A 27,832-nucleotide genomic window follows, 5' to 3' on the forward strand; every position below is an offset into this window, starting at 1 on the left:
AACAGGTGAAGTTATGTGAGCATACGTCAGTGTAATCAAAGTTGCTGATACAAATAGAATCGCTTTTAGACTTGGTTGTGGTCAATGTGAAGCTATACATTACTTATATATATTTTCTATAATTGTTATTAGTTATGTTTAGGAAGTCCGACATAATAGTTCAACAAGAAACCGACGCAAAAAACTAACAGGGTGTGACTGCGAGCCTAAGTGCATCTTCCAGTGAAATAACAAATGGTATAAAATTCGAACATTTCAGAAGTAGTAAACGTTTTTCGGAGGTTGAATAAGTTGGCAATTTGGGTTTGTAGATACGAGTTTAATTCACCAACATACTGCTCATCGAGAAGGCCGCCTTCCTTGGTTGCCCCAATTTCCTTAGAGAGCCGGACCAGTTCTGAACGAGGTTGGGCTGCCCTGATTTTGACATATCCTGCCTGTGTATAAATTACATACGGCTGGGACACCGATTCAACCCATGTTACCCCATCTCTTTTCGTGGGTGACCAGACGACAGACCCCGTTGGTCGCGCGGGTCCTAAGTCTACTTGTTTGCGCGCCCCATATTACCACGCTCGAGTGGATCCTCTGCCTCTCCGGAGTGTTTGTGTGTGCGTATGTGTGTGCACGCGACTTGGCCCCGCCCCCGACTCCCAGCATCCATCCCCTCAACATTCACACGATCGCTTTCTGATCATCCATCTCAAAGCTACTAGCAAACACGGGTGCTGAAACGGTAAAAGACGATGGAGTAGCATGCGCGCGTTTGTCCATTATTTTCTTCCATTCCCTTTGATGGATGTGCACTTTTATTGGAATAAACATTCATTGCACGGTAAGTTCTCCGCAATTCAGTCGGTGGCACTCTTGGGCACGGGGTGAGGAATATCCGGAATTGTTGTTGCTGCTCGCCTATTTAGCTATTGTCTTGTTGCTCACAACATAACGGTGGGCTCGTGTTATGTTGAGGCTGTGCGTAATGGCCAAGTGCTTCCGACATTGCTGAAGTGGCAACATATGTTTCTTTCAGCCGATAATATAACGTAGTATTTCTTTCACGTGAGTGTTACTTAGTTTAAGTGGTCAAGTCAGAGAATGAAGCCACACATTGCGGAGGCAGGCTGGGCTACTAACACGCTCCATCGAGGGTCAGTTAATGATTTTAATGGTCATTTGAACGGGGCGAGGATCCGTAGGCTGACAAACACCTGTCTCCAATGACCAATGAGACCATTATTACTGTATAATTATCCCACCGACCCAATTTTCCCGTATTTTCTACTTGTATTGAGTAATACACCGAGGTGAGAGAGAGAGAGGGTCTGCGGATATAATCTGTTCTCCTTTCAGCGCGAGCACCAACATGCGGACAGCCTGGTTGTATATTTGTGGGTCGCTTCAGTCATCTTTGGTTCTGGTCTGGGGCCAATGGAAATGTATCACGCTTCTCAAAGTGGAAGTGCTCATTTGAAATCCTAATTGGCCTCTTCGATGGAATTGAACTGCAGATAAGACTACGTGGATTAGGGGGACATGCAGTTTTCTTAGATCCGGATCTGTGGTCTTCCGGTCTTCTTTATCCACCCCAACCTGGTAAAACATGATCACATCAAGCGCACATAATTTGTACTGCACACACAGTAAATTCAATAGAGATATACATGTAATTATTGTTTCTCAAGTTCGTAAATCAGTGCATCACAGGAGAGTACTGTATTGCATTAAAATACTCCAATGAGTCCTACTGTGTAGCATTGAACTGATGCTTTCAGTACTGAGCTATACTATCTTGCACCGTAGTACTGTACTGAATACTTTATTATATTGCACACCTATCCTGTTCTACTCTCATTGAGACTCCCCCACCTTAACATGTGCATTCAGTTTCAACCAGTGCAGTGGTTCTCTCCCAAAAATCAGTGGCTGGCTAACTAGGCCTAAACTAGCTGGTTAGATATGCAGCTTCACCAAATCTGTAGCTAGATATGTACTGTTTGCCTGGTCTGTCTCTCAAAGTGAAAAAATCTGTACAAATGTAAATTAGTAGGTCCGCCCTCATCGTATCTGCTAATGAAATTGATAAAATAAAATGATATCTTTAGATTTGTGGGTTTTTAACAGTATTACAAAACTGATAGAAGGCTAATATTTCCCCTAACCGAAATATTCTGTTTTGAGTTGCCACATGCCTTCAGTTTAACATGATGTTTGAATTTTTTTTGTAGTGTCTGAATACTTTTTCTGCTAGATTTTTATCTAAGCTCCCCTAACCATCTGTTTAAGAATAAATTAAAGCCATCATTTATACCTAATTTGTAAGGTGGAACAAAGCACAGTATATACCTTAAATATGAACCTGTTGTTTTTAATTTGACACCAAAGATGACATGCTCCTATGAACTTCACATTGGGATGCTAATGGTTGCCCTTTACACGACATTGGCCAGTAGCTGACTTAATGTGTTTCTGCCGTAAAGTAATTTGGTTGATTTGAACATCATCCGTCAGCAGAGATTGGATTCTGCTCAGCCTCATGTTACCCTGTTGATGATGACATGGGCTCATGGGCTCATGGCTGTCACGGGCTGAATCACTTAATGATGCTAGCTTTGGAAACACAAGCTACTGTCCACCATTCAGATGTGTTAGTGCGCTATTTTGGACCATTCCCTGTATAGAAAAACAACACCTTTGTCATTTGGGATATGCAGGTCCAAGGGACTCTGGTCAAAAGTAGTGGTCAAAAGTAGTGCACTATGTTGAAAATATGCGTCAGCCGTCAACAGCCATACGGATGAACCCGCTTTCAGTTTCAGCGTCACTGTCATAGCCTGTCATAGCCTGTCATAGCCTGTCATAGCCTGTGAGTGTGTATCAGATGTGTGGAGACGCACACACACACCGCCTGTTTACTTGGTCTCATTCAAAGTGTAGCGAGTAAATCTGTTCTGTTTTGTGCATTGGGCAGGGTGTGTGTGTGTGTGATACCATTCTCTATAGTAATACTCCATAAGTTCCCGATGCCAGCCAAATGGTTTACTACCAGCTCTCTGTGTTTGCTATTTAAAGCCTTTTTTTACATCAGTGGTTAAAGCACAGTGGCTAAGAAAAACCCATCAGGCAGAATCTAGATCAGCAGCACAAACAGGAGGACTTTGAACAGGTCATTTTTGCGTTGTTTGGGCCTGGTAGTCTTGAGGTTTGGTTCAAGGGCTCATGTTTAAACAGGACACCAGGAAAGAGAGAGCGTTCCTTGAATTCCTTTTCAGACTGATCCTAGTCCCTTGACACAATAATATAGCAGTGTAAAACTAGGGTCTGAGACAAGTAGGTCCAGAGAAACTGGGGTCCTGTCCAAAGATAACTCTGAACAAGGCCAACAAGGCTACCTCATTCGTTACATTGGCTACTTCATTTGTTACATTGGCTTCTTGATCTATTGGGTTGGCTACAGAATGTACCGATCATCTGTAAACCCCACCTAGACTGAAATTATGTAGCAAAGGTGAGATCAGATAACCGTACCTGTTGTTGAAAACCAGTGTCACCAAGTGGGAATTCACCCTTTGTGTTTTTGGTGAGATGTTGGTTTCTGAAGTTACACTGGGGCAATTCTTTGCAACGTTCAATGTGAGCATTCAAAAATGTATAATTTCTGATTTGAAACCATGTTTCTTATCATTAAAGTGACTGGGACAGGCAATGTACAAAGAAAAAATTCTCTGTACATCCAGCTTTTATCAAGGTTTTACTTTATCTATAATTGGTTTCTTTCATTATTAACATCATATATTTGTAAAATCCATAGTGTTCTATTTTGGGGAAATTGGTCTATGTGAATGTTAATGGAATTATTTTTGCCAGACCGCATAAGCGGAGCCGGACAAGAAGAGCGAATATCTCCTACTCTCTGACTGACTGGCTGACTGACTGGCTGACTGGCTGACTGACTGATTACCCCTTGTTAAATGGCGTAGTGGTTAGAGACGTGGACTGCCGTGTAGGTGACCGGTGTTCATTCCTTTCCATGGACAGAACAAAGTATGCATTAGGATTTGTTCAGGATAGAAAAAACTTAACTGATTACAAGCTTCAGTAGCTATGTTATAGTAAGCCTAAAATAAAACTGTTTGCGGTTTTATTGCAAATATTTTGGATTTTGGAAGTACGCATCCGTGCATGCTTTTTGGGGTAATTTATAATATAGACCACAGCCCCTTGCACAGTAAAAGAGGAGGGGTTTCCATGATTCTCTTATCCTTTCACCTAACGAAAATGTCAGTTATCGTCGCCTGTATTGATATTGTTATTGCGGCAATGTCATTCACGAATGAAAGAATAACGAACGTTGTTGTGCCATGAAATGAAATAGCTTTGGCAGTGTAAAGTTCATCTTTTGTCTCTCTAGCAATTGTACAATTCTTATGACTATTCCAAGTAGTACGATACTAGTATTACTGGCTAATAAGCTGTTAAAACAGCCAGTGGCAAAAGCCATACACTTCATAGATGCTATTTGTGGTGGACGTAAACTTAATAAGAAACTTTAGTCAGTTTAACACAATGCTTAATGGTGTCTAGCAAAATAAATATGTGATGTTAATGACAAAATGATCTAATGTCAAGACACAATTTTATGACAAAGTAGTATGTCTCAATCAGTCCCAATACTGGCATACTATATATATATAAGAGTACGTACTTCACCATCATCTGGGAAGTATGTACATGTTGTACTTGATTTGAGATTCAGCAAATGCTTTCTATTTCCTCGTAGTTCACATAGCACGGTGGTTGGCTATTCAACTATCCTTGTTTTCTATAGCAACGAACCAACCATGGAGTCATTGTTTTCAGTACTGTATAGCTATTAGCCTGCCATCGCCTAGGACATTCTTCCCCAGGTGCAATGTATGGTAAAGTGCCTTGCCCAGGGACACCGTGACAATTGGCCCTGTCAGGATTCAACCCGGTAACCATCCAATTACAAGCCTGACTTCCTAACCACTGAGCCACTGCATGCCCCTACACCATACAGTCTCTGTTGACCCACTGTTGACCATTGAAATGGCTGGTGTTATGCTGTCATCAAGAAATCTGCAATGTTTGAATGTCCTTCACACTCCATCTCATCCTTTACAGTCCACTGTCCTCTCTGAAGTGATCATTTGAAATTACCGTAATGGATGTTATCGTGTGAAAGACATTTAAATGTTGCAGTATTTTAGCTGGACCGTGTAAGCGATGGCAGCCAAAAATAGGGAATGTCTCTTATTGAGTGAGTGGGTGGGTGACTGGCCGACTCTCTGTTGTTAAGAAGCATACTGGTTAGAGACACAGACTGCTGCATAGGTGACTGGGTTTCAAGCCTCACCATGGACAAAATGAACTGGGCATTAGGTTTTGTTCTAACCTGACTTTTAGTAAAGAAATGAACCGGCCTTGGAGTGATTGGAGTTGTTGTTTTCATTGTAGCAACCTAACAGGCAGACTAAAACTATCTGTAAGGTTGCTACATTACAGCTAGCTACAATACAGTAAGCCTAAAGTAACACTGTTCATGGTTATATTGCGATGGACGAACTGCACTGGCAATGAACACATTCCCCCTGAATTTTGAAATACACAGCGTAGTGGAACCAGCCATGGTGTGATTGGAGTCATTGTTTTCATTACTGTGTAGTTAGCCATCTACAGTAATCTCTTTATAATTTAACGTGTTGAATGAAGTGTATCTTACCCTGTTGTACCTGTTGTTAGTTTGGATGTTAGCTAATGTAAGGGAACTAGTTTTGAGAATCATGGAGTTTTTGACTAAATGGTTTAACAATGCATAAGTATACCAACACCACATCTCGACACACAAACCATACAGCTTAGTGGCATAGTAGTGGCATAAAGACAGTCTGTCACATAGGAAACCCTGAATCAAATACTGCCAGGGTGACAACATTCATCCCTTCTAATTGTGGGCTGGCAGAACACGGCTTCCCAGGTTCTTTTTTTCATTGTTATGTATGTCATAATCAGTAGAAGGCTGAAGGACGTTTTTGATCATTGAACCTTAATATGTTTCCAGTATCACCTTTGAACTTCCACATGACCTAACCCAAGTACTCTGTGATTCCATGTCCTCGTCTGAGACTTGATATATACACAGCAGACACAGGCTGGTTTAAAGCATCTAAAGGTTTTTCCAAAAAGACACTATTATTAAATTAGCCTGTATGCCTCTTAATTTTGTTTCATTTAATGTTTGGATATTTCTAGCTGCAGAAACACTTCACTCCGAGGAAAGGTATCAACCACTTTGGAATGATCTCTCTACTGTACTTCTCCCTTTGATAAAAAAATTATAGGCCACTTTTCTTCTCAACCCCTGACAGATGTTGTGGAGAAAAAAGGGCCACACTTAAAATGAAAATCATCCTTTAATTGAGGTCCAGGTCGCTGTGAAGAATTGCTTCCTTAAATCATTCTCATTCTGATGTCAAAATATGTTTAAATTGTTATATGACCACAACGACTGGCGAGAACCTCCACTCCAGCGTGCCGCTCTGATGCTGAAAACACAGCCCGCCTCCCCAATGATACCCTATCCCACACATAGTGCACTGAGACTGACCCATAGGGATTTGTTTGAGCGTAGGGCATGCCATAGGCAGTAGGATGCCATTTGGGAACACGGAGGCACCCCAAAGCAGCACTAGGACGCATGAGTCACGCTGTGTGGTCACAGGCAGAGCCTGGCGTGGCGAAACACCACCCTGAGGATGAGTGCATCCCGGATTAACAACAGAAAGTTACTGACCTGGAAGCAGACGTGGGCTCTTCATTAAAATAGCTGAACCCTGATTTTGCAGGCAGTAACCTAGACTGGAGAGTGCTATAGGCAGTAAGCAATTATAGCAATCAAACAAGAGAAAACAGTTGTGTCTTACACAAATGTGGTCAGCAAAAGAGAGTTGTTGTCTTGTTTTTATACATATGTACTTACGTAAACTCCATGAACTCCAAAAGTATTTGGAAAGTGAAAGTTTATTTATTGGCTTTATAAAATGCTCTTTTAAAATGTATGCACTTACTGTAAGTCGCTCTGGATGAGAGCATCTGTTAAATTACTAAAATGTACATGTTAAATGTAAAGAAAATATGTGAAAAGTCTTGACTGGGCTTAATGGGTACCATTTAAGTCTATGGGTGTTCCAAATGAGGCCTTCTCCAGATTAAGTGTTGAAAAGGTCTTTTATTTATTAGTATAAAAATTATTCAATTACATTTATTCACAAGCTATCATTCTGAAAATCTGAAATGTTTAAACTGATGAAAAAACAATTGCACCGAAATGCATTTGAAATTAAAGACACATCCTATAATTGTATTAATTGTAAACATTTGTGAATATTGCATTTTAATGAACATAAAAAAAGAGTTATCTTTGCTTAACATGTAGTCGTAACTACCGTTGTTGCAGTTTACCAAACTATGTAGCTACTGTCCTAATTATACATTTGGAACGAAGGTGTAGCAGGAGCGCATCAGGTGTTCTCAAATAATAAATCACCACAGGGGCACTTGGAGTGGAGAGGATAGATGAAAAACAGAGAAAAATTTACTCTGGATAGCATAAACATATGTATTCAAGGCACTGTAGATTTAAAGTTAAAAAGCCTTTAATGTACTGGCTAAATGTTCATATAAAAAACAACGTATTTCGGGGTTACGCCTTCATCAGGCGTGGTCTTTGTGGTGTCTTTCTCTTGTCCTGTCTCTCTGTCCTGTCTCTTTGTGGTGTGTCTGTCCAGTCTCTCTGTGCTGTCTCTGTGGTGTGTTGGTCCTGTCTCTCCGTCCTGTCTCTATGTGGCTTGTCTGTCCTCTCTCTATGTGATGTCTCTGTGGCGTGTCTGTCCTGTCTCTCCGTCCTGTCTCTTTGTGGCTTGTCTGTCCTGTGTCTCTGTTCTGCCTCTTTGTGGTGTCTCTCTGTGGCGTGTCTGTCCTGTCTCTGTGCTGTCTCTCTGTGCTGTCTCTTTTTCCTGTCTCTGTGCTGTCTCTCTGTACTGCCTCTTTGTAATGTCTCTCTGTGGCATGTCTGTCCAGTCTCTCTGTGCTGTCTCTCTGTGCAGTCTCTCTGTGCTGTCTCTCTGTGCTGTCTCTCTGTGCTGTCTCTCTGTGCTGTCTCTTTGTGGTGTCTCAGGGCTACACCAGTGATTTATGCTGATCTTGGCTCTAAACTTTCCTGTTTCGAATATATGTTTACTACCAAGGACTTCAGGAGGGACTCAGATGGGGAGGGAAGAGTAAATTATCAAGGTGATTTGGCTTTTCGGTTACGAAAATCTTTTGAATTTTTTCTGGTAGTAAAATAACAACAATGCCATGCTCATGTTGGTTTATAATACAGAGTCTCACCGCTCCGTACTTCTACTGAGTCAGTGCCATTGTACCACCTTCGATCGTTCCAACACTTTCATACTGTTTTCACAGCACGTAACACGTCAACCCGCAAACTCCGCCCTAAGTCCTAAAGATCGGGGCTTGGTACCAAGTGAGAGCCGGGCTACTTGGCCATGGCCTATTGGCCGACTGGCACCGGTCTGTGTCAGTGGAAACAGAATCATTTCTGGACTTTGGGGTAAAACAAAACACCAGTGTTTGGCACCAGTGGAAATGAGGCGTTTGTGTAGTTTCTGTCTTGTCTGTCCTATCTCTGTCCCATCTCTTTGTGGTGTCTCTGTCCTGTCTCTATGGCATCTGTCTTGTCTGTCTTGTCTCTTTGTGGCTTGTCTGTCCTGTCTCTTTGTGGCTTGTCTGTCTTGTCTCTTTGTGGCTTGTCTGTCCTGTCTCTTTGTGGCTTTTCTGTCCTGTCTCTTTGTGGCTTTTCTGTCCTGTTTCTTTGTGGTGTCTCTGTCTTGTCTGTCCTGTCTCTTTGTAGCATCTCTTTGGAGTTTCTGTCTTGCCTGTCCTGGCTCTTTGTGGCGTTTCTTGCTTGTCTGTCCTGTGTCTGTCCCGTCTCTTTGTGGAGTTTCTGTCTTCCCTCTCCGGTCTTTTTGTGGGGTCTCTGTCCTGTCCTTTCAGTCTTGTTTTGGTTGTTATGTCCAAACATCTGTTCAATAATCATGTTCTGTCTCTCTTTACTGTCTTTCTCACAGGTTTTGGAAAATGATTTTACTGTCATTATATTATGAGAACTTATCTGCACTGTCCTACAAGCGTGTTCTTTTGTGGATATTGTAAAAGGTAGTTTGTTTGTTGTGTTTACATTGTAATCAATTGTTTATTTCTGCCACACGTTTTAAAGTGAAAGTTGTTTTCTGACCGTGTCATTAACTAGTTGTCTAAATGATTGGTATGAGTGAGCACAACAAAATGGCCCAGGAGATGCAGTTCTGAATGGCTTTGGAAGCAACTTGAACGATTAGACATCAGTCTGTTGTGTCACGTGTCCTTTGGAAGTCTGGGTAATTTATTTGGAAGTCTGGGTAATTTATTTGGAAGTCTGGGTAATTTATTTGGAAGTCTGGGTAATTTATTTGGATGTCTGGGTAATTTATTTGGAAGTCTGGGTAATTTATTTGGAGGTCTGGGTTATTTAGCAGTAGGTTTGAATGCTGGAACAATTTATTTCTGTTATGCTTTCTAAGCTTTCTAAGTGTTTGTTTGGACTAAAGTGTCATTGCAATTTCCCTAGCCACCCCAAAATGCTCTTACACCTATGTCACTGATCTACCCATCACTATCAGAGCTCTGCCCAATTAAAGCCCTTGTTTGGTTTGATGTTTTGCAAAGAATTACTTGTTTACATCAGTATTCCAAACCTGTATAGTTGCAGTAGTTTCTGCCACTACTTTCCCAGCTTACTGTCGAAGCTGTTGCTCTGATGACTCTAGTTCCTGTGTCTCCACTTCCTGTGATGTCACGCATCCCATAGACACGGGAATAGACACAGCACACTTCAGCTTCTGTAATCATCAAAACACATGACATAATAGCTTTGAGGTCCAGACTAGGGGCTGAATGTCTAAAGCTACTTTAGCCTTTTTCATTACTAAAGGGATATTTTTTTCCCTAGCCTCAGGCCTCCTACTTTGTGTTTCAGTCAAAGTTCAATTTTTGAGATTTATTTGGCTCTGTAGGTGCAAAAGCCATATATTGTAGTGGTCAGACTCATGTGGTAAAATGTCACCACTGGACAGATCCAGGTTTCATGGAGTTTTGGAGGTGTCCATGCCTACACCAGGTTAGCAGCGCTCAGGTTTAGAAGTGAGGACGTAAGGGCCAAAGATGAGGTATGCAGTTTGAGTGATACACATCTGTTGTAACAGTGGAGATGGAGTGTCTTTGCATTGACACATACTGATAAACCTCAGAGACATGACGTGGTTGTGTAGTCTATTCTGGGGATGTTTTGAAGCATTTATTTCAGTGTCCGATGACTTCAGTGTGTCTGACCCCCACTACTAGAGAGGATGAGGCTTCCACACTAAAAGTGGAAAAAGAGGTCTAACATGCTAAAAAACAAACGATCCCTTTAATTATATTCCTATTGCTACTTTTTATCTTGCTGCTTTTGGCTGTTATGATGCGAGACATCCTCTTGAAACATCCTCTTGTAATGAATGTTACCTAATTAGTGAAAAGATCAAAGGAAGATGAAGGACATCATGTTAACCGCCCTTCCTGCCCATGTTTAGGATATATTGAAGTAACTGAATCTGTGATAGAGACCCTCTCTGATCTGTCTGCTGCTCCCAGAACATACCAGCACCTCTTTCTGAATCACATTAAAACAAGCCCAGATTTATTTACACTTCTGGAGCTGTCAACTCTAAATGTTGTGCTACATGGAAGTCGGATGTCTTGTCTGAATCCTGGATTACATAGAGCTGATATCCTGTCTAAAGTCTGATCAACATAGAGCTGATATCCTGTCTAAAGTCTGATCAACATAGAGCTGATATCCTGTCTAAAGTCTGATCAACATAGAGCTGATATCCTGTCTAAAGTCTGATCAACATAGAGCTGATATCCTGTCTAAAGTCTGATCAACATAGAGCTGATATCCTGTCTAAAGTCTGATCAACATAGAGCTGATATCCTGTCTAAAGTCTGATCAACATAGAGCTGATATCCTGTCTAAAGTCTGATCAACATAGAGCTGATATCCTGTCTAAAGTCTGATCAACATAGAGCTGATATCCTGTCTAAAGTCTGATCAACATAGAGCTGATATCCTGTCTAAAGTCTGATCAACATAGAGCTGATATCCTGTCTAAAGTCTGATCAACATAGAGCTGATATCCTGTCTAAAGTCTGATCAACATAGATCAGGGATATCCTGTCTAAAATCTGATCATCATAGATCAGGGATATCCTGTCTAAAGTCTGATCAACATAGATCTGTGATATCCTGTGTAAAGTCTGATCAACATAGATCTGTGATATCCTGTGTAAAGTCTGATCAACATAGATCTGTGATATCTTGTGGAAAGTCTGATCAACATAGATCTGTGATATCTTGTGGAAAGTATGATCAACATAGATCTGTGATATCCTGTGGAAAGTCTGATCAACATAGATCTGGGATATCCTGTGTAAAGTTTGTTCTGCATAGAGCTGTAATGTTCTTGGAACTCAAAATGGTGGTTAATAGGCATCCAGTTTACTCTGTTTATTTGACTAACAGAATAACCAATAAACACCATACTACGGTCATCGTATTAAATTGCATTGGAACCCTAAAATCACTTCTGATTCAGACATTTGCTAGTTTGATTCTGAGACTAGTAATCTGACGTCTTTGCTTGCAGTTGCAGTTTAAACTAAAACTGGCATTGAAAAACCAGCTAGTGACTCTGAGATATATTCTTACTGTAAGTGGGAAAGGATGCAAACGTTCCTACCTACAGTGCCTATTGAAGTTCTGCAACACTATTTGTCGTTTCAGGGCCTCAGAGTTTCATGCATTTGGATCAGGATTTTATTTGACCAATTATCTACACACCAACCCCAGATTCTGTCTTGCCCAGAGACCCTTTTACCAACGGACTATAAAGTCTTTGTGTCCAGCGTAACTCAACACAAATGAGGGGGTTTTAGCCAGCATGTAATCAGGCCAACTCTGCTACATCTCAGCTGTGGAATGACCCTCCTCATGTAGCTGTGCTCTGGATGCTCAGGTGTTGCTGTAGGTATTGCCACTGTCAGAGTTAGCAGGCTCCAGGCAGGTTGATGGATGATGCCTTTCAGGCATGATGGTGCTTTAGTCTTGGAACCCACAGACAGACAGACACACACACACACACACTCTGTTGACTCAGAACACTAGAAGACATAGTAGAGTCAGATCGCCCAATGAGAGACAACCAAGTCAGACTGCCCTGATGTTTTACTCAATCAAAGTGAGGACTGGGAATTTATTACAATTATTAACTAACCCCAACCTTTATGCCTAACTTTAACCTACGCCCTGAATGCCAGAATGTAACCCTTATTCTAATCCTTAACAGCAAGTCAGATAAAGCTTCCTGTAAAAGTGAGGAATAGCCAAATGTTTTCACTTCTCAGATAGTCAAACAGGAACACACACATCTGTAATAGTGAAGTAAACCAGGCAGCTTGTAGGAAAGCGTTTCCCTCCACTGGGAGGATATTCAGCTCTTGGCATGTGAAGCACATTAGTCAGGATCTGCAAACTTAACACTGAGGAGGATGGGTCTGAATGGTTAGAGCTTTATCTTTTAGGGATCCTTGTAAGGACCATTTGATGAAGCAACAGAATTATTAGAAGTAATCTGCTCTTTCCTAGAGCTGTGTGTGTGTGTGTGTGTGTGTGTGTGTTTGTCTGGGTTCTGACTTTTTTCCTAGAAGGAGCTGTATCTACAGGATGTGCATCAGTCAGCCTCTCGTGACCACTCTTCAGCTTGTTAGCTGGCCCTTCCTTTCGCATTCATTATTTTGTCACTCATATTTCTCTCTTTGTCTCTCTTCATATACAGCTCTGGAAAAAATTAAGAGACCACTGCACCTTTTTCTTTCCTTTCCAAAAAAGTCGAAAAGGATGGTTTTGAGTGAGGAACAGAAGGGTTAAAATTAAGAGACCACTGCACATTGAACGCTTCTGTTCCTCATTCAAAACTTTCCTTTTCAACTTTTTTGAAAGGAAAGAAAAAGGTGCTCTGCTTTATCTCCCTTATGTCTTAGAATAACCCATTTGTAATATCTATAAAGACAAGATGTACACCAGTAGTGAACATTGTGGTGTTATGTAAGTGATTAACACTGACGTTAAGTGCATTACCTTGTAAGAACCACAACATAAACATTTACTAGTAGAAATCATGTTTTCTTTTGTTTATATAGACATGTTCTAATAATTCATTCATGCCATATCATGTTTTAGCTCTGAAGTTGCATGTAAATATAGATCAATTCTGACAAGCAGTTTGTTCTCTATATCATCCAAAACATGAGAAAGAATAATGACAAATGAACTGTAAATATGAATGGAAACTGGTAAGTGGTTGCTTAAGTAGTGTCTGTCCTGGAGACCTTCAACGGTCGAGTGCATCAGGAGATAATATGCCCTCTAGAACTCACTTCTAGGCATGGATTTAACAAGACTGTGGAATCTGTTGTAGATGTACATTCTTATGTTCAAGAGTCAACTCTTCAATTTGTCACTTGTGGAAAGTTTTGAATTGAAGTCAGAGTCCTGAATGTCAGTATATTAACGTCCCACTCTGTCTTTCCCCTGTAGACTGAGATTCAGACCGATCCTCTTCCTGGCTGATGCAGCATGGCTTCTGACAACACACAGCGCAGTTACTCCATCATACCATGTTTTATCTTTGTGGAGGTAAGACTGTCCCTGAACTCTGACCTCCATGATTCCATGTGTCGTCTTGGTAGAGGTCATGTCTCTGGTGTTCCCTAATCAGATGTGTGTGCATGTGTGTTAATGCTATGATACCACATGGATTTAAAAGATCTACTGGCTGGCTCATTTCTCTTTATTTCTGTCTCTCCCTCCATTGCTCTCTCATCTACCTCTCTTTCTCTCAATGTCTCACTCTCCCTTCGTCCCAGAGACAACACTGACAGGCCCAGATCCATATTTAATTAACAGCACTGCCAAAGCCTTTTAATCACTGTGAACCGTCTTGAGATGCTGTGCATCAAAGCCTCTGGCTTGGAGAACAACGACATGCTTTGCATCTATCATAAAACCTTATATCACAATTCTGTCAATTCTGTTCTCCCAATTTCCTTCTTTTTCTGTTGCATCCCATTTCTTTTCTGCCCCCATCTTTCTTTAACTCCTCTTCTCAGCCATATTTCCTTCTTTCATCTTTAATTAAAGAAAAGAGGCAATTTTAGGCTTGTGGTTAGGGTAAAGTTTATATTCAAGGTAGGGAGTGAGGGTTAGGAGTTATCTTTGGAGTTATTTCTATTTAGAGTAAATGTTAGATTATGTGTTTTGGTTAGGGTTAATATTATGGGAAATGTCAGGGAAAATGTTACTTTTAATGGAAATATATTTTTGTCCCCATAAAAAGATACTGTAGGTGTGTGTGTGAGTGTTTGAGTATGTGTGTGTATGTTTTGTGTTGCATTAATAGTGAGAACATTACTCACATAAAGGACCTCATATGTAACCCTTCTGCCTGCCACTGGAAGGTTCCAGGACCTGCCAGCTTTCTGCTATGGGGGTGTTGGTGTGGGGCTAATGCAGCAGAATGAGACATGTTCACGCCACAGGTCAGGTTATTGTTAGGTTCAGGGTTTAATGGTCCAAGAGTTCTAGTACTCACTTTGATATACATCAATCAATCAATCAATCAAAATTTATTTATAAAGCGCTTTTTACAACAGCAGTTGTCACAAAGTGCTTTACAGAGACACCCGGCCTTAAACCCCAAGGAGCAAACAACAGTAGTGTTGAATTTCAGTGGCTAGGAAAAACTCCCTAAGAAGGTCGAATTTTAGGAAGAAACCTAGAGAGGACCCAGGCTCAGAGAGGTGTGTATACATGTGTGTATACATGCATGTGTTTGTTGTATCTCTGCTGTGACGATCAGAAGGCAATGGGACTAGAACAGCAAAAGATGAAGAAACTGCATTCCAAGCATTGTTGCTTCATCTTTAACTAGATCATCCACAGGCAGGTGTTTTAGCTTTGCCTGATTTACTGCTAACAATGTGAACACTTCCATAATAACATTTGGTACATAATAAAATGTGAATATTCCAGGCTCTGTACACTCTAGGACCCATCTATCTCTGTCAGGCTCTAAAATCTATCTCTGTCAGGCTCTAAAATGGAGAAAAACAGAACAGAACATTAAGTGTTAGTTAATTATTCTTGGCCAAGGCTGGCCTGACAATCTGAGCCACTGCCTCTGATACACATGCACCTCTTTCCCCACATACCGGTACAATAAAGTATAAAAATGCCCGGAGTCTTTCTCTGGATCGTTTTGGATTTTCGGTGCCTAGCCTTTTTAGCCATAGTTCTCATGACAGCTGAATCCTGACATATTCAGTGTCTGCAGAAAATCGACACCCCCTCCTAACATCTTTACAAATGCTGTCTTCATTGTCTTAGACCTTGATGTGTTGAATGAAGATTTGTTTGACTATCGTAACACGCTGAGTTTCTTGTTCATTCATGCCATCACACAGCCAGTCTATAATGATACACTTTGGTGTTCAGCATTGAATTAACATTGTGTTCCGGGTTTGTAATCATCAAATATAACACCAGTGGTGAGACAACCCGCGGACAAACCCTGGGATCCAAGGCTTCCAGTCAGACATGCAGAGCGTAGTGGTACTGGTCCCACTAGGCCAAGATGGGTACTCAATGGACTCAGAGTAGCCCGGTCTGTCTGACATTATCTGAGACATCCTAGTGAACTCGCCACACCCACAACACATGCTAATTGGATGGACCCTCTTGCCCATCACGTCTCTGACTTTCTAACCACATCCCCGCATGAAGTGGAACGCTGCTTCACTGTTCAGACCATCAAGATAGCGGCTTGCAGTGTTAGGGAACGTGTCATTCCATTTTTCATTAACTTTGTTGTCATTTTCATGGGCATTTAGCATTTTTTATGACACGGCAGGAGGGTCAGATTCAAACCAACACTGGAGCAGTGTATTTGCACCAGAGGGCCTGGTCCAAACTAGTGGCCTAGGGAACATTCTGCCATTTGGGATGCAGCCAGTAGTTTAATATAGAAGGTGATGTGAGGAGAAGGTCAGGGATACCGGACAAGGTGAGAGGACAGAGAGACCACAGTCTGTATTAAGCCATCTGGTTTCTCTGTATTCTGTTTAGTGTTGATCTGACTAGTGGTAAAACACTGGCACCTGTTGGATGAGAGAAGAACTGCATCTGATACCTATCTTAAAGGGATAGGTCGTCCAAAAATCATATTTCAGTGACAGTCCCCTTACTCCCAGTTGGTCCTTCAGGCACATAGTCATTTTTTAAAACACTCCATTATTCAGCTCAGTCTCAGTCAGTAATTAGCATTATTAGCATTGAACAATTCATGAACGGAGACCATATGTAAGCCTATCGCAATGCTGCATTGCAAGTGGAAAATTACTCTAAAACACTCCAAACTAAGACATTGCTGTCTCCATGGGTTGAACTGGGAAACTAGGTGAAGCAACCTATCTTAACATAGTTTGTTGAGGTTAAACTTCACACTCCCCTCGATGACATCACTGCCGAAGAACAGAAGCTGGTTATGGTGGCTATAGGAAATAATTAGATAGTGCCAGTTTATCTTCAGCCAATGAGGGTTGTTTCGTCAGTGTACAGTGTAAAACATCAATGCTACCGCGACAGATTACTGAATGTAGTTTGAAGTGTTTGGAGTAGTTTTCGGCTTGTAATACAGCTTTGCGATAGCGGTACAAACCATTCCCATTCATGAATTTGGACGATGCTAATAACGCTAATTACAGACTCAGCAAGAACAGAATAATGGATTGTTTGGAAAATGACTCTATGGGCTTATCTATTGGTAAGTGATATTTCAGAAAAATATGATTTTTGGACAAACTATCCCTTTATGTTCAACCTTAATCTTGTCCAGTTACAGTGTTCATTCAAATGTTGACTCAGAAGTGAATTTCATTCACCTGGAGTCCCTGGTCTGAATCACAGTCAATAAAGTATAAAAATGAAAATCAGGAGTGGGCCCCTTTGTATTAATCATTTCCTAGTCACTGAACCTTAAAATGTACACTTTAGTGGCTGTGGACCCAACCTTTTCAATATCTTCAGTCTATCAATCTAAATGCTTCGAGCAGATTTTCTTTGTCAGGCGCGTCACTAGACAAAATATCCAAGTAGGAAGTTTAATTAAAGTTTATTAACCCCTTCAAAGTATCTTTATGTGGTCATTTCTCTGTTTAAGTCATTAGATTAGACATGAGTTGGACTGTGCTAGGAAATCCAGAGATAGGTAAGATGTATGTTATTTGTGGACAATTAGGATTTTTTATTGCTGTGATATTCCTCATAAAATCTAGAAAAGAAGCCCAACTGAATCACTAAAATGTAAATGTATCAGGTTTGACCACTGATTAACCTATGGGTTGTCTCGTGTAGCTAATATCCTATGCTGTAATGACAGGGATAGGAGTTGGTTGCTAATAGGCTATGCTATAATTACAAGGCTGGGAGTTGGTTGCTAATAGACTATGTTATAATGACAGGGCTGGGAGTTGGTTGCTAATAGACTATGTTATAATGACAGGGATGGGAGTTGGTTGCTAATAGGCTATGCTATAATTACAAGGCTGGGAGTTGGTTGCTAATAGGCTATGCTATAATTACAAGGTTGGGATTTGGTTGCTAATAGACTATGATATAGTGACACTGTGATTGGATCTGGTTGCTGGTAGACTATGCTATAGTGACACTGTGATTGGATCTGGTTGCTGGTAGAATATGCTATAGTGACACTGATTGGATCTGGTTGCTAGTAGACTATGCTATAGTAACACTGTGATTGGGTCTGGTTGCTGGTAGACTATGCTATAGTGACACTGTGATTGGATCTGGTTGCTGGTAGACTATGCTATAGTGACACTGATTGGATCTGGTTGCTAGTAGACTATGCTATAGTAACACTGTGATTGGGTCTGGTTGCTGGTAGACTATGCTATAGTGACACTGTGATTGGGTCTGGTTGCTATGTTTCTTGCAAAAATATCAGGTTTCTTTGTAAATTAGTAGAAAAGATTAAAAACAAGAACATTCATATTCTTACCTTTCTGTTTAAAGGTCAAAAACACACAACAGCCCTCCTCCACTCTGGGCTGTTGAGGTGCTGACTTTCCCACTGGTTTAAAACATGAAAATACATCTGATTGTCTTTAAGACACTGTTTCTATAGTTACTGATAGTTAACTAATGTTACAATTCCACCACAGCTGTCAAATTATGTGCAGGTCCCAATAGGTACTGGATAAGAGTCACCAAGTCCCGGATCCAGCACAAATTAAGCCCTGCTGGTAGACTGTGCCATAGTGACATTGTGGTTAATTGTCAGTTAAAGCCCTTTAGACCATACCTAGTTACCGGAGTTACTTCCAGATCTGCCGTCATGGCTGGGAACCTGAATGGACCCAGACTGTAAGCCAAGAGCACCAAACTCTGACCAGGGAGTTCTGAAGGACGCTTCTGCAACATAATTAGTTGCACCCAGGGGGGAACGATGAAAACGCTAATGAACAGTGAAGCTGCTCCTTGTTTTGACTTTGAGGACCGTGGTTGAGGTGGAAGAGGGAGTGATGGGTAAGCTGTGCGCTGACACCTCCGAAGACACGGTGGAGCTATTACCATATTGATTAAACCTGTTCAATCCCCTCAGATCTCCACCAGTGCTTAGCCCATAAGATCTAGGGCTCTTCTGGGAACTGGGCTCTAGACTGAGGGACTTCCCTAGCGGTCAGCTAGGTAACATGTCACCTTCGTCCTGGAATCAGCCCCTTCAAGAGTTCCTGTTATTGAATCTCCATCTCCTATTCCATCATCTCTGTCCATCTTTTCCAGTTCAGTGGAAAAGGTCAAGCATTTTTGACACCCAGATAATGGCGACCTTACAGGATAGGAGTGCATTGGTAATGAGATTGTATTGAATATAGCATGTTGTACAGCAGGCTTCTGATAAAAGGCAATATTATTCAAATGTCACCCACACCCTTTACAGTGGAAGAGCCCTGTGGTCACATAGTACTGGAACATGGTCACTATACAGGGAATAGTACTGGAACATGGTCACTATACAGGGAATAGTACTGGAACATGGTCACTATACAGGGAATAGTACTGGAACATGGTCACTATACAGGGAATAGTACTGGAACATGGTCACTATACAGGGAATAGTACTGGAACATGGTCACTATACAGGGAATAGTACTGGAACATGGTCACTATACAGGGAATAGTACTGGAACATGGTCACTATACAGGGAATAGTATTGGAACATGGTCACTATACAGGGAATAGTATTGGAACATGGTCACTATACAGGGAATAGTACTGGAACATGGTCACTATACAGGGAATAGTATTGGAACATGGTCACAATACAGGGAATAGTATTGGAACATGGTCACTATACAGGGAATAGTACTGGAACATGGTCACTATACAGGGAATAGTATTGGAACATGGTCACTATACAGGGAATAGTACTGGAACATGGTCACTATACAGGGAATAGTACTGGAACATGGTCACTATACAGGGAATAGTATTGGAACATGGTCACTATACAGGGAATAGTATTGGAACATGGTCACTATACAGGGAATAGTACTGGAACACAAAGTAAAGGTATTTCTTGGAATGGGGGTAATGATTATATTTCTCAAGGATCACTGATAGTGTTTTGCTAGAGCCACTGTAATATTAAAGTGTTTTATCAAATTGTCTGTAAAATGAAAAGTTTGGGTGCTGACTTAAGTCTGAGTGCTGACTGGACTGATATTAAAGTGTGGTGTTTCGATCACACTGTTCTTCTGTGAACGACACACATTCTGGTTGTAATTATGGGCAGGTTTCCCTGAAATAGGTTAAGCCCAGTCCTCCTGGATTCAAACTTCATTTCTAGGGAGGTTTGAATTAATCAATGTCTGGAATATAGTATCTCTACAGTTTTCCATTAAAATGCTCTTTATAAACTTTCATCACTCAACACTTTTTACACGATTTCTCTCACCTTAAATACTAACCAACCAGTAAGGAGATGACAGTTTTATTCAGTAGTCCTCAGTGTCTGGCTCATTAATTACCAATAGGCTTTAACATGCTGGTCGTCAGTGAGTTCTAAGCAGAACCCAGTACCTACACCGCTTGCTGATAATGGGCCTCTGTACGCCTATGTAGATATTCCATTTACAACATTAGCAATGTCTGCACTGTATTTATGATCAATTTGATAATTTATTATTTTCCTTCAAAAACAAGGACATTTCTAGGTGACCCCATCCTTTTGAATGCTAGTGTATATAGTGTACTCTCTATCAATCCCTGGTCATAAATAGTGTACTATAGAGGTTCAGTTTATAATTAGTGTTGCAGAAACAGACACAGGCCATGTGAAGAGTGTTAGTATGTCAGAGGTTCAGTTTATAGTGTTGGTATGTTAAGGTTACTGCAGGCTCTGTGGGTAGATTGTGTTTTAGGTTTGGTTATATTTGAGTTGGGTTGTATTATAGACTTCATCCTTGATGTCGGAGTCCTGTATTGGTTTGGGTCCGTTCAGGAGGTTATAGGTTCCATCCTGACGCTGCCTGGTGTTGTCCCTCCAGTTGGTGATCATGGCCGGGACTGTACTGCTGGCCTATTACTTTGAGCTGACCGACACCTTCGGCATCCACGTCCAGGGATTCTTCTGCAACGACGCTGACCTGATGAAACCATATCCCGGAGTGGACGAGACCAGCTTTATCCCTCCACTCATCCTCTACTGTGTGGTCGCATCCGCTCCCACTGCCGTTGTGAGTACTGCCTGTCTGTTGAAGCACTGCTGGGACAGGATCTGTATGTCACGACCCGCCACATGTTATTATATATCATTTAATGACTTACTGACTAACTGAACAATATTTGTCAAATGATTTCCTCTTTTTGGAATGAAAATATAAGCCACTTTGTTCAATTCTGGCTTTAATTCTAAATGAATTTCAGAGATGGCGCACTAGGTGGCACTGTTGCTACACTATAGATCCACTGCCTGGTCTTAGAGGCCTTCTTGAGTGTAGCAGCTCCGCAGGACCTAGAAAGGGGGAGAGTGGAGGAAAGAGGTTTGGGGGGTGGAAGGAGGGCGGGAAAGAAGGGAAGGTGGAGGGAAGGGAGAGTCAAAAACAAATCCCCCATTATTACAGGGGGGGTGGGGATAGGCCTGTGATACTTGGTATGGTTTTTAAGTGTACTGGGGTCGGTGCTAACAAAGTCTTCATAATATGCCCCGATAGGGTCCAACGCAAACTTTTCTTCTCACTGGCCCTATTAAGCCTATTAAATCTACTGGCCCCGACTATTTTTACTGTCCCGAACTGAATAAAAAAAACAACATAATATAATTTATAGATTTATATTATAATTTATATTATATTATAATTCATAATATCATTTATAAATGTATAATATATATTTTACAGACGGGTCGTCAACAGCCCGTTTGGCAGCAACACACGCCACATCACGCAGGGACTTAAGAGCAAGTTTTCTGCAGTTGTTCGTTCCTTTATTAAACGACCCTGCCTTATCGGCTTTCATGTTGAACGCACAACATGAACGGCAGGTTCATTAGCATTTCATTAGCATTTTCGAACCATGGAACCTGTTCTTTCCACAAAAACAAAAATGAGCACATTCGTTTTGCCTTGTACAATACCACATTTGGGTCCTGCTCTAGAAAACACTATGAACCATGATTGGTCAAAACAGATGAGCCATTGAATATTATTGGTCAAAAAGACGACACCAATACTGTACCACACCGAGGGGCGAGAAGAAGCACTGCAGATGCATTTTAATGTGAGACCAAGCGAAAATCGAAGCGGGAAGAGTGACAAAGATGAAAAGCAAGTGTTTTAATACAATACTATGAATTTAAATGGGGAAATTAAGTGACGGTTTTTGTCTACTGGCCCAATGTTAGTTCTTAGTTCGCGTTAATGTTGAACACTGCCAAAGTGGACCTGTAGCACAGGCATAACAAACTCTTCAAAACACATGCCCCAACCTGGATTTGAACTCATAACTATCAGCATCTGCAGCTTTACCCTCATGGCTACACTGGACACCCGAAGTGGACATGTGGCATTTTTTATGATGTGTAAGTGTGTAGTGGTCAGGCATAACAAACTCTTTAAAACGCATGCCCCAACCTGGATTTGAACTCATAACTATTGGCATCAGAGTCTGCAGCTTTACCCCGTTGCTACAGTAGACGACCAAGAGTTCCAAACCAGGATTTGAACTCTTAACCATTGGTGACAGAGTCTGCAGCCTTACTCATGTGACTACACTGGACACCCTTGTATGCCTGTGACATTTCACATGATAAGACTTTTAGTGGTGGTGATAACAAACTACTCCAAACGTTCATTTCAACCGGAATTTGAACTCCCAACCATCAGAGACAGAATCTGCAGCTTTACTACCATGACTACACTGGACGCTGTAGTAGTCCAACGGCCCTTGGTATGATATTCTAGTGTATTCCAGTTGGGGAAAACAAAGTCTTTAAAGCATATGCCCCGACTTGGATTTGAACGCACAACCATCAGCGGTTTTACCCCATCGCTACACAGGACGCCCTAGTGGATCTGCGGTACTTCGTATGAAATGTTTGTGTGAAGTGGTCAAGGATTAAAAAAAATATTCAAAACTCCCGAAAGGTCGGAACCTGGCAAAACACCTAGAGAGTAGCCAGGCTTTGGGCTCTGAGCCCTGGGCCTCACCAGTCGAGGTAATATTTCGCTTGGACGTTGTATAAAGCATTTCAAACAGATTAATCGAGGTAGGTACATATTTGTGTGTCCACCTACGCTGCAACCCAAATGAAAAAGAGTTAAAACAATCTGCCCACTGGTGTTTCAGCCTCTGCCCCAAAAGTATCTGTCTAATGAAGCTTCAAAATGGTCTGGACGTACCTTTTAAAACTACATGTATTCATATTCATTTCATTAACAAATTTGTGCTAAACCTTATGCCTCTGTGAAAAGTTGATTTCCCCTTTAGATGTTGAAATGCTCTCTAATTGGCTGGTTTGGCAAAAATGCACTTTCCAACTAGCCTTCTATGTCCCTAAAGTCAAAGCTGCAGCATGTCCACCAGATCAAATGGTGAATAAAAACATACAATTGATCTCTCCTGACCTTTTTTCTCTTATCACCACTGTATTGATTATACACATCCTCTGAGTTGACTGCATGACTCTGGCCTCAGATCTTCATCGGGGAGTTATCCATGTACATCATGAAGTCCACCAGGGCAGCGCTGCTAGCCCAGGAAAAAACCATTGTGACGGGAGAATGCTGTTACCTCAACCCCCTCATCAGGAGAATCATCAGGTTTGTTGGTGAGTCAGATGTCTTAATTGATCAGTTGTCTTGGTGGTCGTCAATTGGTCTGTTGTCTTGGATATCATGTCAATAGATTTAGTCAGAGATGCTATTAAAATAGTATTATTGTCTTAATTCCTTTCAGAATTTTCAGAATGGGATGAAATTGCAGTCATTTTGGCCAGGAAGGAATCCAAACAGTGTAATTGGAAATAATTCATGTAGTTATCCGTTTCCCATTTCAGAAATGTTACAATCGAATTACTGCCAACCTAAAATATTGTCATAATTATAAATACTGTTTTTATCAAGATTTATCTTCTCTTTAAATAGTCACTGTGGCATGTTTTTACCACACACGTCAACATTTTTGTTTTCTTGGAAAGCTGGATGGATAAATAAATAAATGGAATATTGGCTTATTGTAAAAAGTTGGATGTCCATTCAAGTGCTCTAATTCATAATTAGGTTTAGTTTAGTCAAGTGTTCTTGTAGGTCATGTTATTACAAGGGGTGTAACGGTAGGAGATTGTCATGGTATGATAACGTCTCAAAAAATATCACTGTATTTCGGTATTCTGGTGATAGTATTAGCAATTAAACTGTTATTGTATTACATATGTTTGATGAACACCATTAGTTAAAACAATGTGTTCATTTCTTAACTGAATCGATTATTATAACCAAAGTGGCTGCAGAGACATCATGGGGATATTTATTGAATTACAAACTGAAAAAAATAACGGTTGCGTAAATTTAAGACCCTAATTATGATAAACCAGATGATGAACCCTTGTGTTATGTTGACATTTTGGTGTTTGACCCGCTCATTATGTTAACGGGTCAAATTAACCCAGGATGGTAAATCACAACTTAATACTCCCTATTGATATCTTAGCCCCCAACAATGTGTTTGACATCCATAACTTATTTCTCATAAAATTTACTTGGTTTTTGTTATAATGTAGTCCTATTAGATCACATTTAGCTTATGATAAACATGTTTTTTATCCCAAAAACCAAAATGTATCTATATTTGCTATGATGGACAACATTAACCAATATTTTTAATGAATCTAGACAATGTTCTGCTTAATAATAAAACATCTAAATATTATGATCATTGTGAAAACGTCAATGTTTCGGGTCAAAACGTTGAAGATCGTAAGGTGGGGAATCGGAGCTGTTCATCTCTGCACATTTAGCCATGACGATGTTTGCAGAGGCTAGGTTTCTGGGAATATGGGTATTAATGTACAAGAGCATTTCCCGGCTCATAAAATAAATGACCTGCTTTTTGCATTGTATGCCACCCATATTTTTGTCCTTATTTGCAAGGCTTGTCATACACTTGTCATACACTTGTCATACACTTGGCATACACTTGTCATACACTTGTCATACACTTGGCATACACTTGGCATACACTTGGCATACACTGTCAAAAAAGACAACAACTCCTAAAAGGGTCTAGCCGTTCGTCAGCAGTGACTTCAGCTCCAGGATTGCAGAGAAATGGCAAGCTCTCCACCCACTTGTCCCACACTTCTTGAATGGCAGCAAGTTTGTGTCTTACACCACGTGCTGGTCTTGTGTCACGGTTATCAACGCAGACTTCTCTGGAGAATATATGAAATTGCTCAGGTGACATGGTTGCATGAAATACATCTCGCCCTGTATCTGTAATCCTCAAGCTAGGTGCTGATTCATTTTTGGACTTGTAGTCTGCAATTAAAATATGGACAGGGTCCTTATCAAGCCGTGTGAGTAATATTACCACTGGATATTTATGAACAGAACATCCTGGCCCCTCCCACACACTACACAACAATGCCCGAGAAAGGTTCAGTTCCTATAATAACAAAGATGATAATAGCTTGTGTTTGTGAAAGGTGATTTTACTTTTAGTGTGTGTGATGTTAGACATTACAAAGGGTCTCAGTGGGTCTTCACCTCATATGACCTGGTAAAAAAGTACTGAAACACTGTGTGTGTGTGTGTGTGTGTGTGTGTGTGTGTGTGTGTGTGTGTGTGTGTGTGTGTGTGTGTGTTTGGAGGTGTAGTGAGACAGACACTCTATAGCTGCACTTAACAGGATTTTCAACATTTCCATTTATTCTCCACCACTGGGTCATTTTGACCCTAACATTACGAATTTAACTATTTTTTAGAGGCTTTTGAAACTGTTACATTTGATCACCTCTAGTTTCATCTGTTCATAAGCACAATGTTGAGAATATCATCAAGTTTCATGGAGATCAAAAAAGCCTAGATGGTATTTCAGACAAATCAAAGTCTTCAAACGGGTCAATATGACCCTAACACAACATAAAGGCTAATTAGCAGTTTATTGATGGGTGTTTTTCCCACTAATATCCAGTTTCTGTAGGCCTAAAGCACTTTGTAAACCTTGTTTTAAAAGAAGTGCAAACAAAACGTATCATAAGTCGTTTTAAACGTGTTGCCCTGCTGCACTGCACTCAAGCTAATTAATGCCTGAACATACAGTTGGCCTGTCGTCACTATGTGCTTAACTCCGCTTGCTGCAGATGTGACTGGCAGCGCGAAGATAGCGTTAGCCTACCTATTAACCTAATGAGTCATAAAAAAAATTGGAAATTGTATTGTATCTGGCTGTGTTTTTCATGAAAGGGGAGTATATAATTTATTAGCCTGTACTGTCTGTTTTTACAACCAGCGGTGCACCATGGAACCGTTCCATGCCTAGTCATTACTACTCATCTTATCAATGTCTAAATGCATGTTGGTTTTAACTAGGTACTGTTATTTCACATTAGGAAGCCCAACAGCCAAGCAATGCATTGTGGTCCATCTATCTATTATTACCTGTGGAATCTGCTTTACTGTACCATGATTAGATGTACACTACATTACCTAGCCACTAAAACCATAAGGTGATGTACACTACATTACCTAGCCACTAAAACCATAAGCTGATGTACACTACATTACCTAGCCACTAAAACCATAAGCTGATGTACACTACATTACCTAGCCTCTGAAACCATAAGCTGATGTACACTACATTACAGATGTACACTACATTACCTAGCCACTAAAACCATAAGCCGATGTACACTACATTACCTAGCCTCAAAACCATAAGCCGATGTACACTACATTACCTAGCCTCTAAAACCATAAGCTGATGTACACTACATTACCTAGCCACTAAAACCATAAGGCGATGTACACTACATTACCTAGCCTCAAAACCATAAGCCGATGTACACTACATTACCTAGCCTCTAAAACCATAAGCTGATGTACACCACATTACCTAGCCACTAAAACCATAAGGCGATGTACACTATATTACCTAGCCACTAAAACCATAAGGCGATGTACACTACATTACCTAGCCTCTAAAACCATAAGCTGATGTACACCACATTACCTAGCCACTAAAACCATAAGGCGATGTACACTATATTACCTAGCCACTAAAACTACAAGCCGATGTACACTACATTACAGATGTACACTACATTGCCTAGACTCTAAAACCATAAACTGATGTACACTACATTACAGATGTACATTACATTACCTAGCCACTAAAACCATAAGCCGATGTACACTACATTACAGATGTACACTACATTACCTAGCCTCTAAAACCATAAGCTGATGTACACTACATTACCTAGCCACTAAAACCATAAAGCGATGTGCACTACATTACCTAGCCACTAAAACCATGAGGTGATGTGCACTACATTACAGATGTACACTACATTACCTAGCCACTAAAACCATGAGCTGCCATTATCTCTGTTTGAACATTCCGTTCCTATATTATGTATGTAGAAGTTCATTGAGGTTCACTCTGGTTGTCTATGAGTGTGAGCGGTGTAATGTTTCTCTGAACCTCTTCACTACTTCCTAAATGTTGACGTCCATTGTCCACTTAAATACACTGATGTAATAGTTCCACTAAGCTTGTTTTATGATGCGTAATTGCACAGAAAATCCCTGCTGTAAGAGGGAATTACATTTAGAAGATGTCTGATATGGGAGGTGTACTGGGTCGGTTGGTCCAGATAAAAGCAATTCTAAGCCTGAGAGATCTCCTTCACCCCCCTCTACCTGCTCAGACAACCAGCCACAGGAACACCTCAGACAATCTTCCACACTAGTGACCAACGGGCTCACCTCTCTTTCTGTCTTTTGTCTCCCCTCTCCTCTTCTCAACGCTGAGGA

At 40.9% G+C, this 27,832-nt stretch overlaps 1 protein-coding gene across 2 annotated transcripts in view; it reads left to right on the forward strand.

The window, feature by feature from the left end:
- Positions 1–648: 648 nt before the first annotated feature.
- The window catches only part of plppr1 (phospholipid phosphatase related 1), a 32,931-nt gene continuing 5,747 nt past the window's right edge, over positions 649–27,832 (forward strand). The window contains exons 1-4 of one of the 2 annotated variants that reach the window (XM_010898273.4): positions 649–835; positions 13,757–13,855; positions 20,846–21,034; positions 23,493–23,625. In XM_010898273.4, the coding sequence (XP_010896575.1) occupies positions 13,796–13,855; positions 20,846–21,034; positions 23,493–23,625 (382 nt within the window). In that variant the 5' untranslated portion in view covers positions 649–835; positions 13,757–13,795. Of the gene's footprint in view, positions 836–13,756; positions 13,856–20,799; positions 21,035–23,492; positions 23,626–27,832 lie in introns of those variants that run through there. The other variant, XM_020042625.2, reaches the window with a different exon arrangement.

The sequence above is a fragment of the Esox lucius genome, chromosome 23, assembly GCF_011004845.1.
Source record: "Esox lucius isolate fEsoLuc1 chromosome 23, fEsoLuc1.pri, whole genome shotgun sequence".
NCBI classification, from domain to species: domain Eukaryota; kingdom Metazoa; phylum Chordata; class Actinopteri; order Esociformes; family Esocidae; genus Esox; species Esox lucius.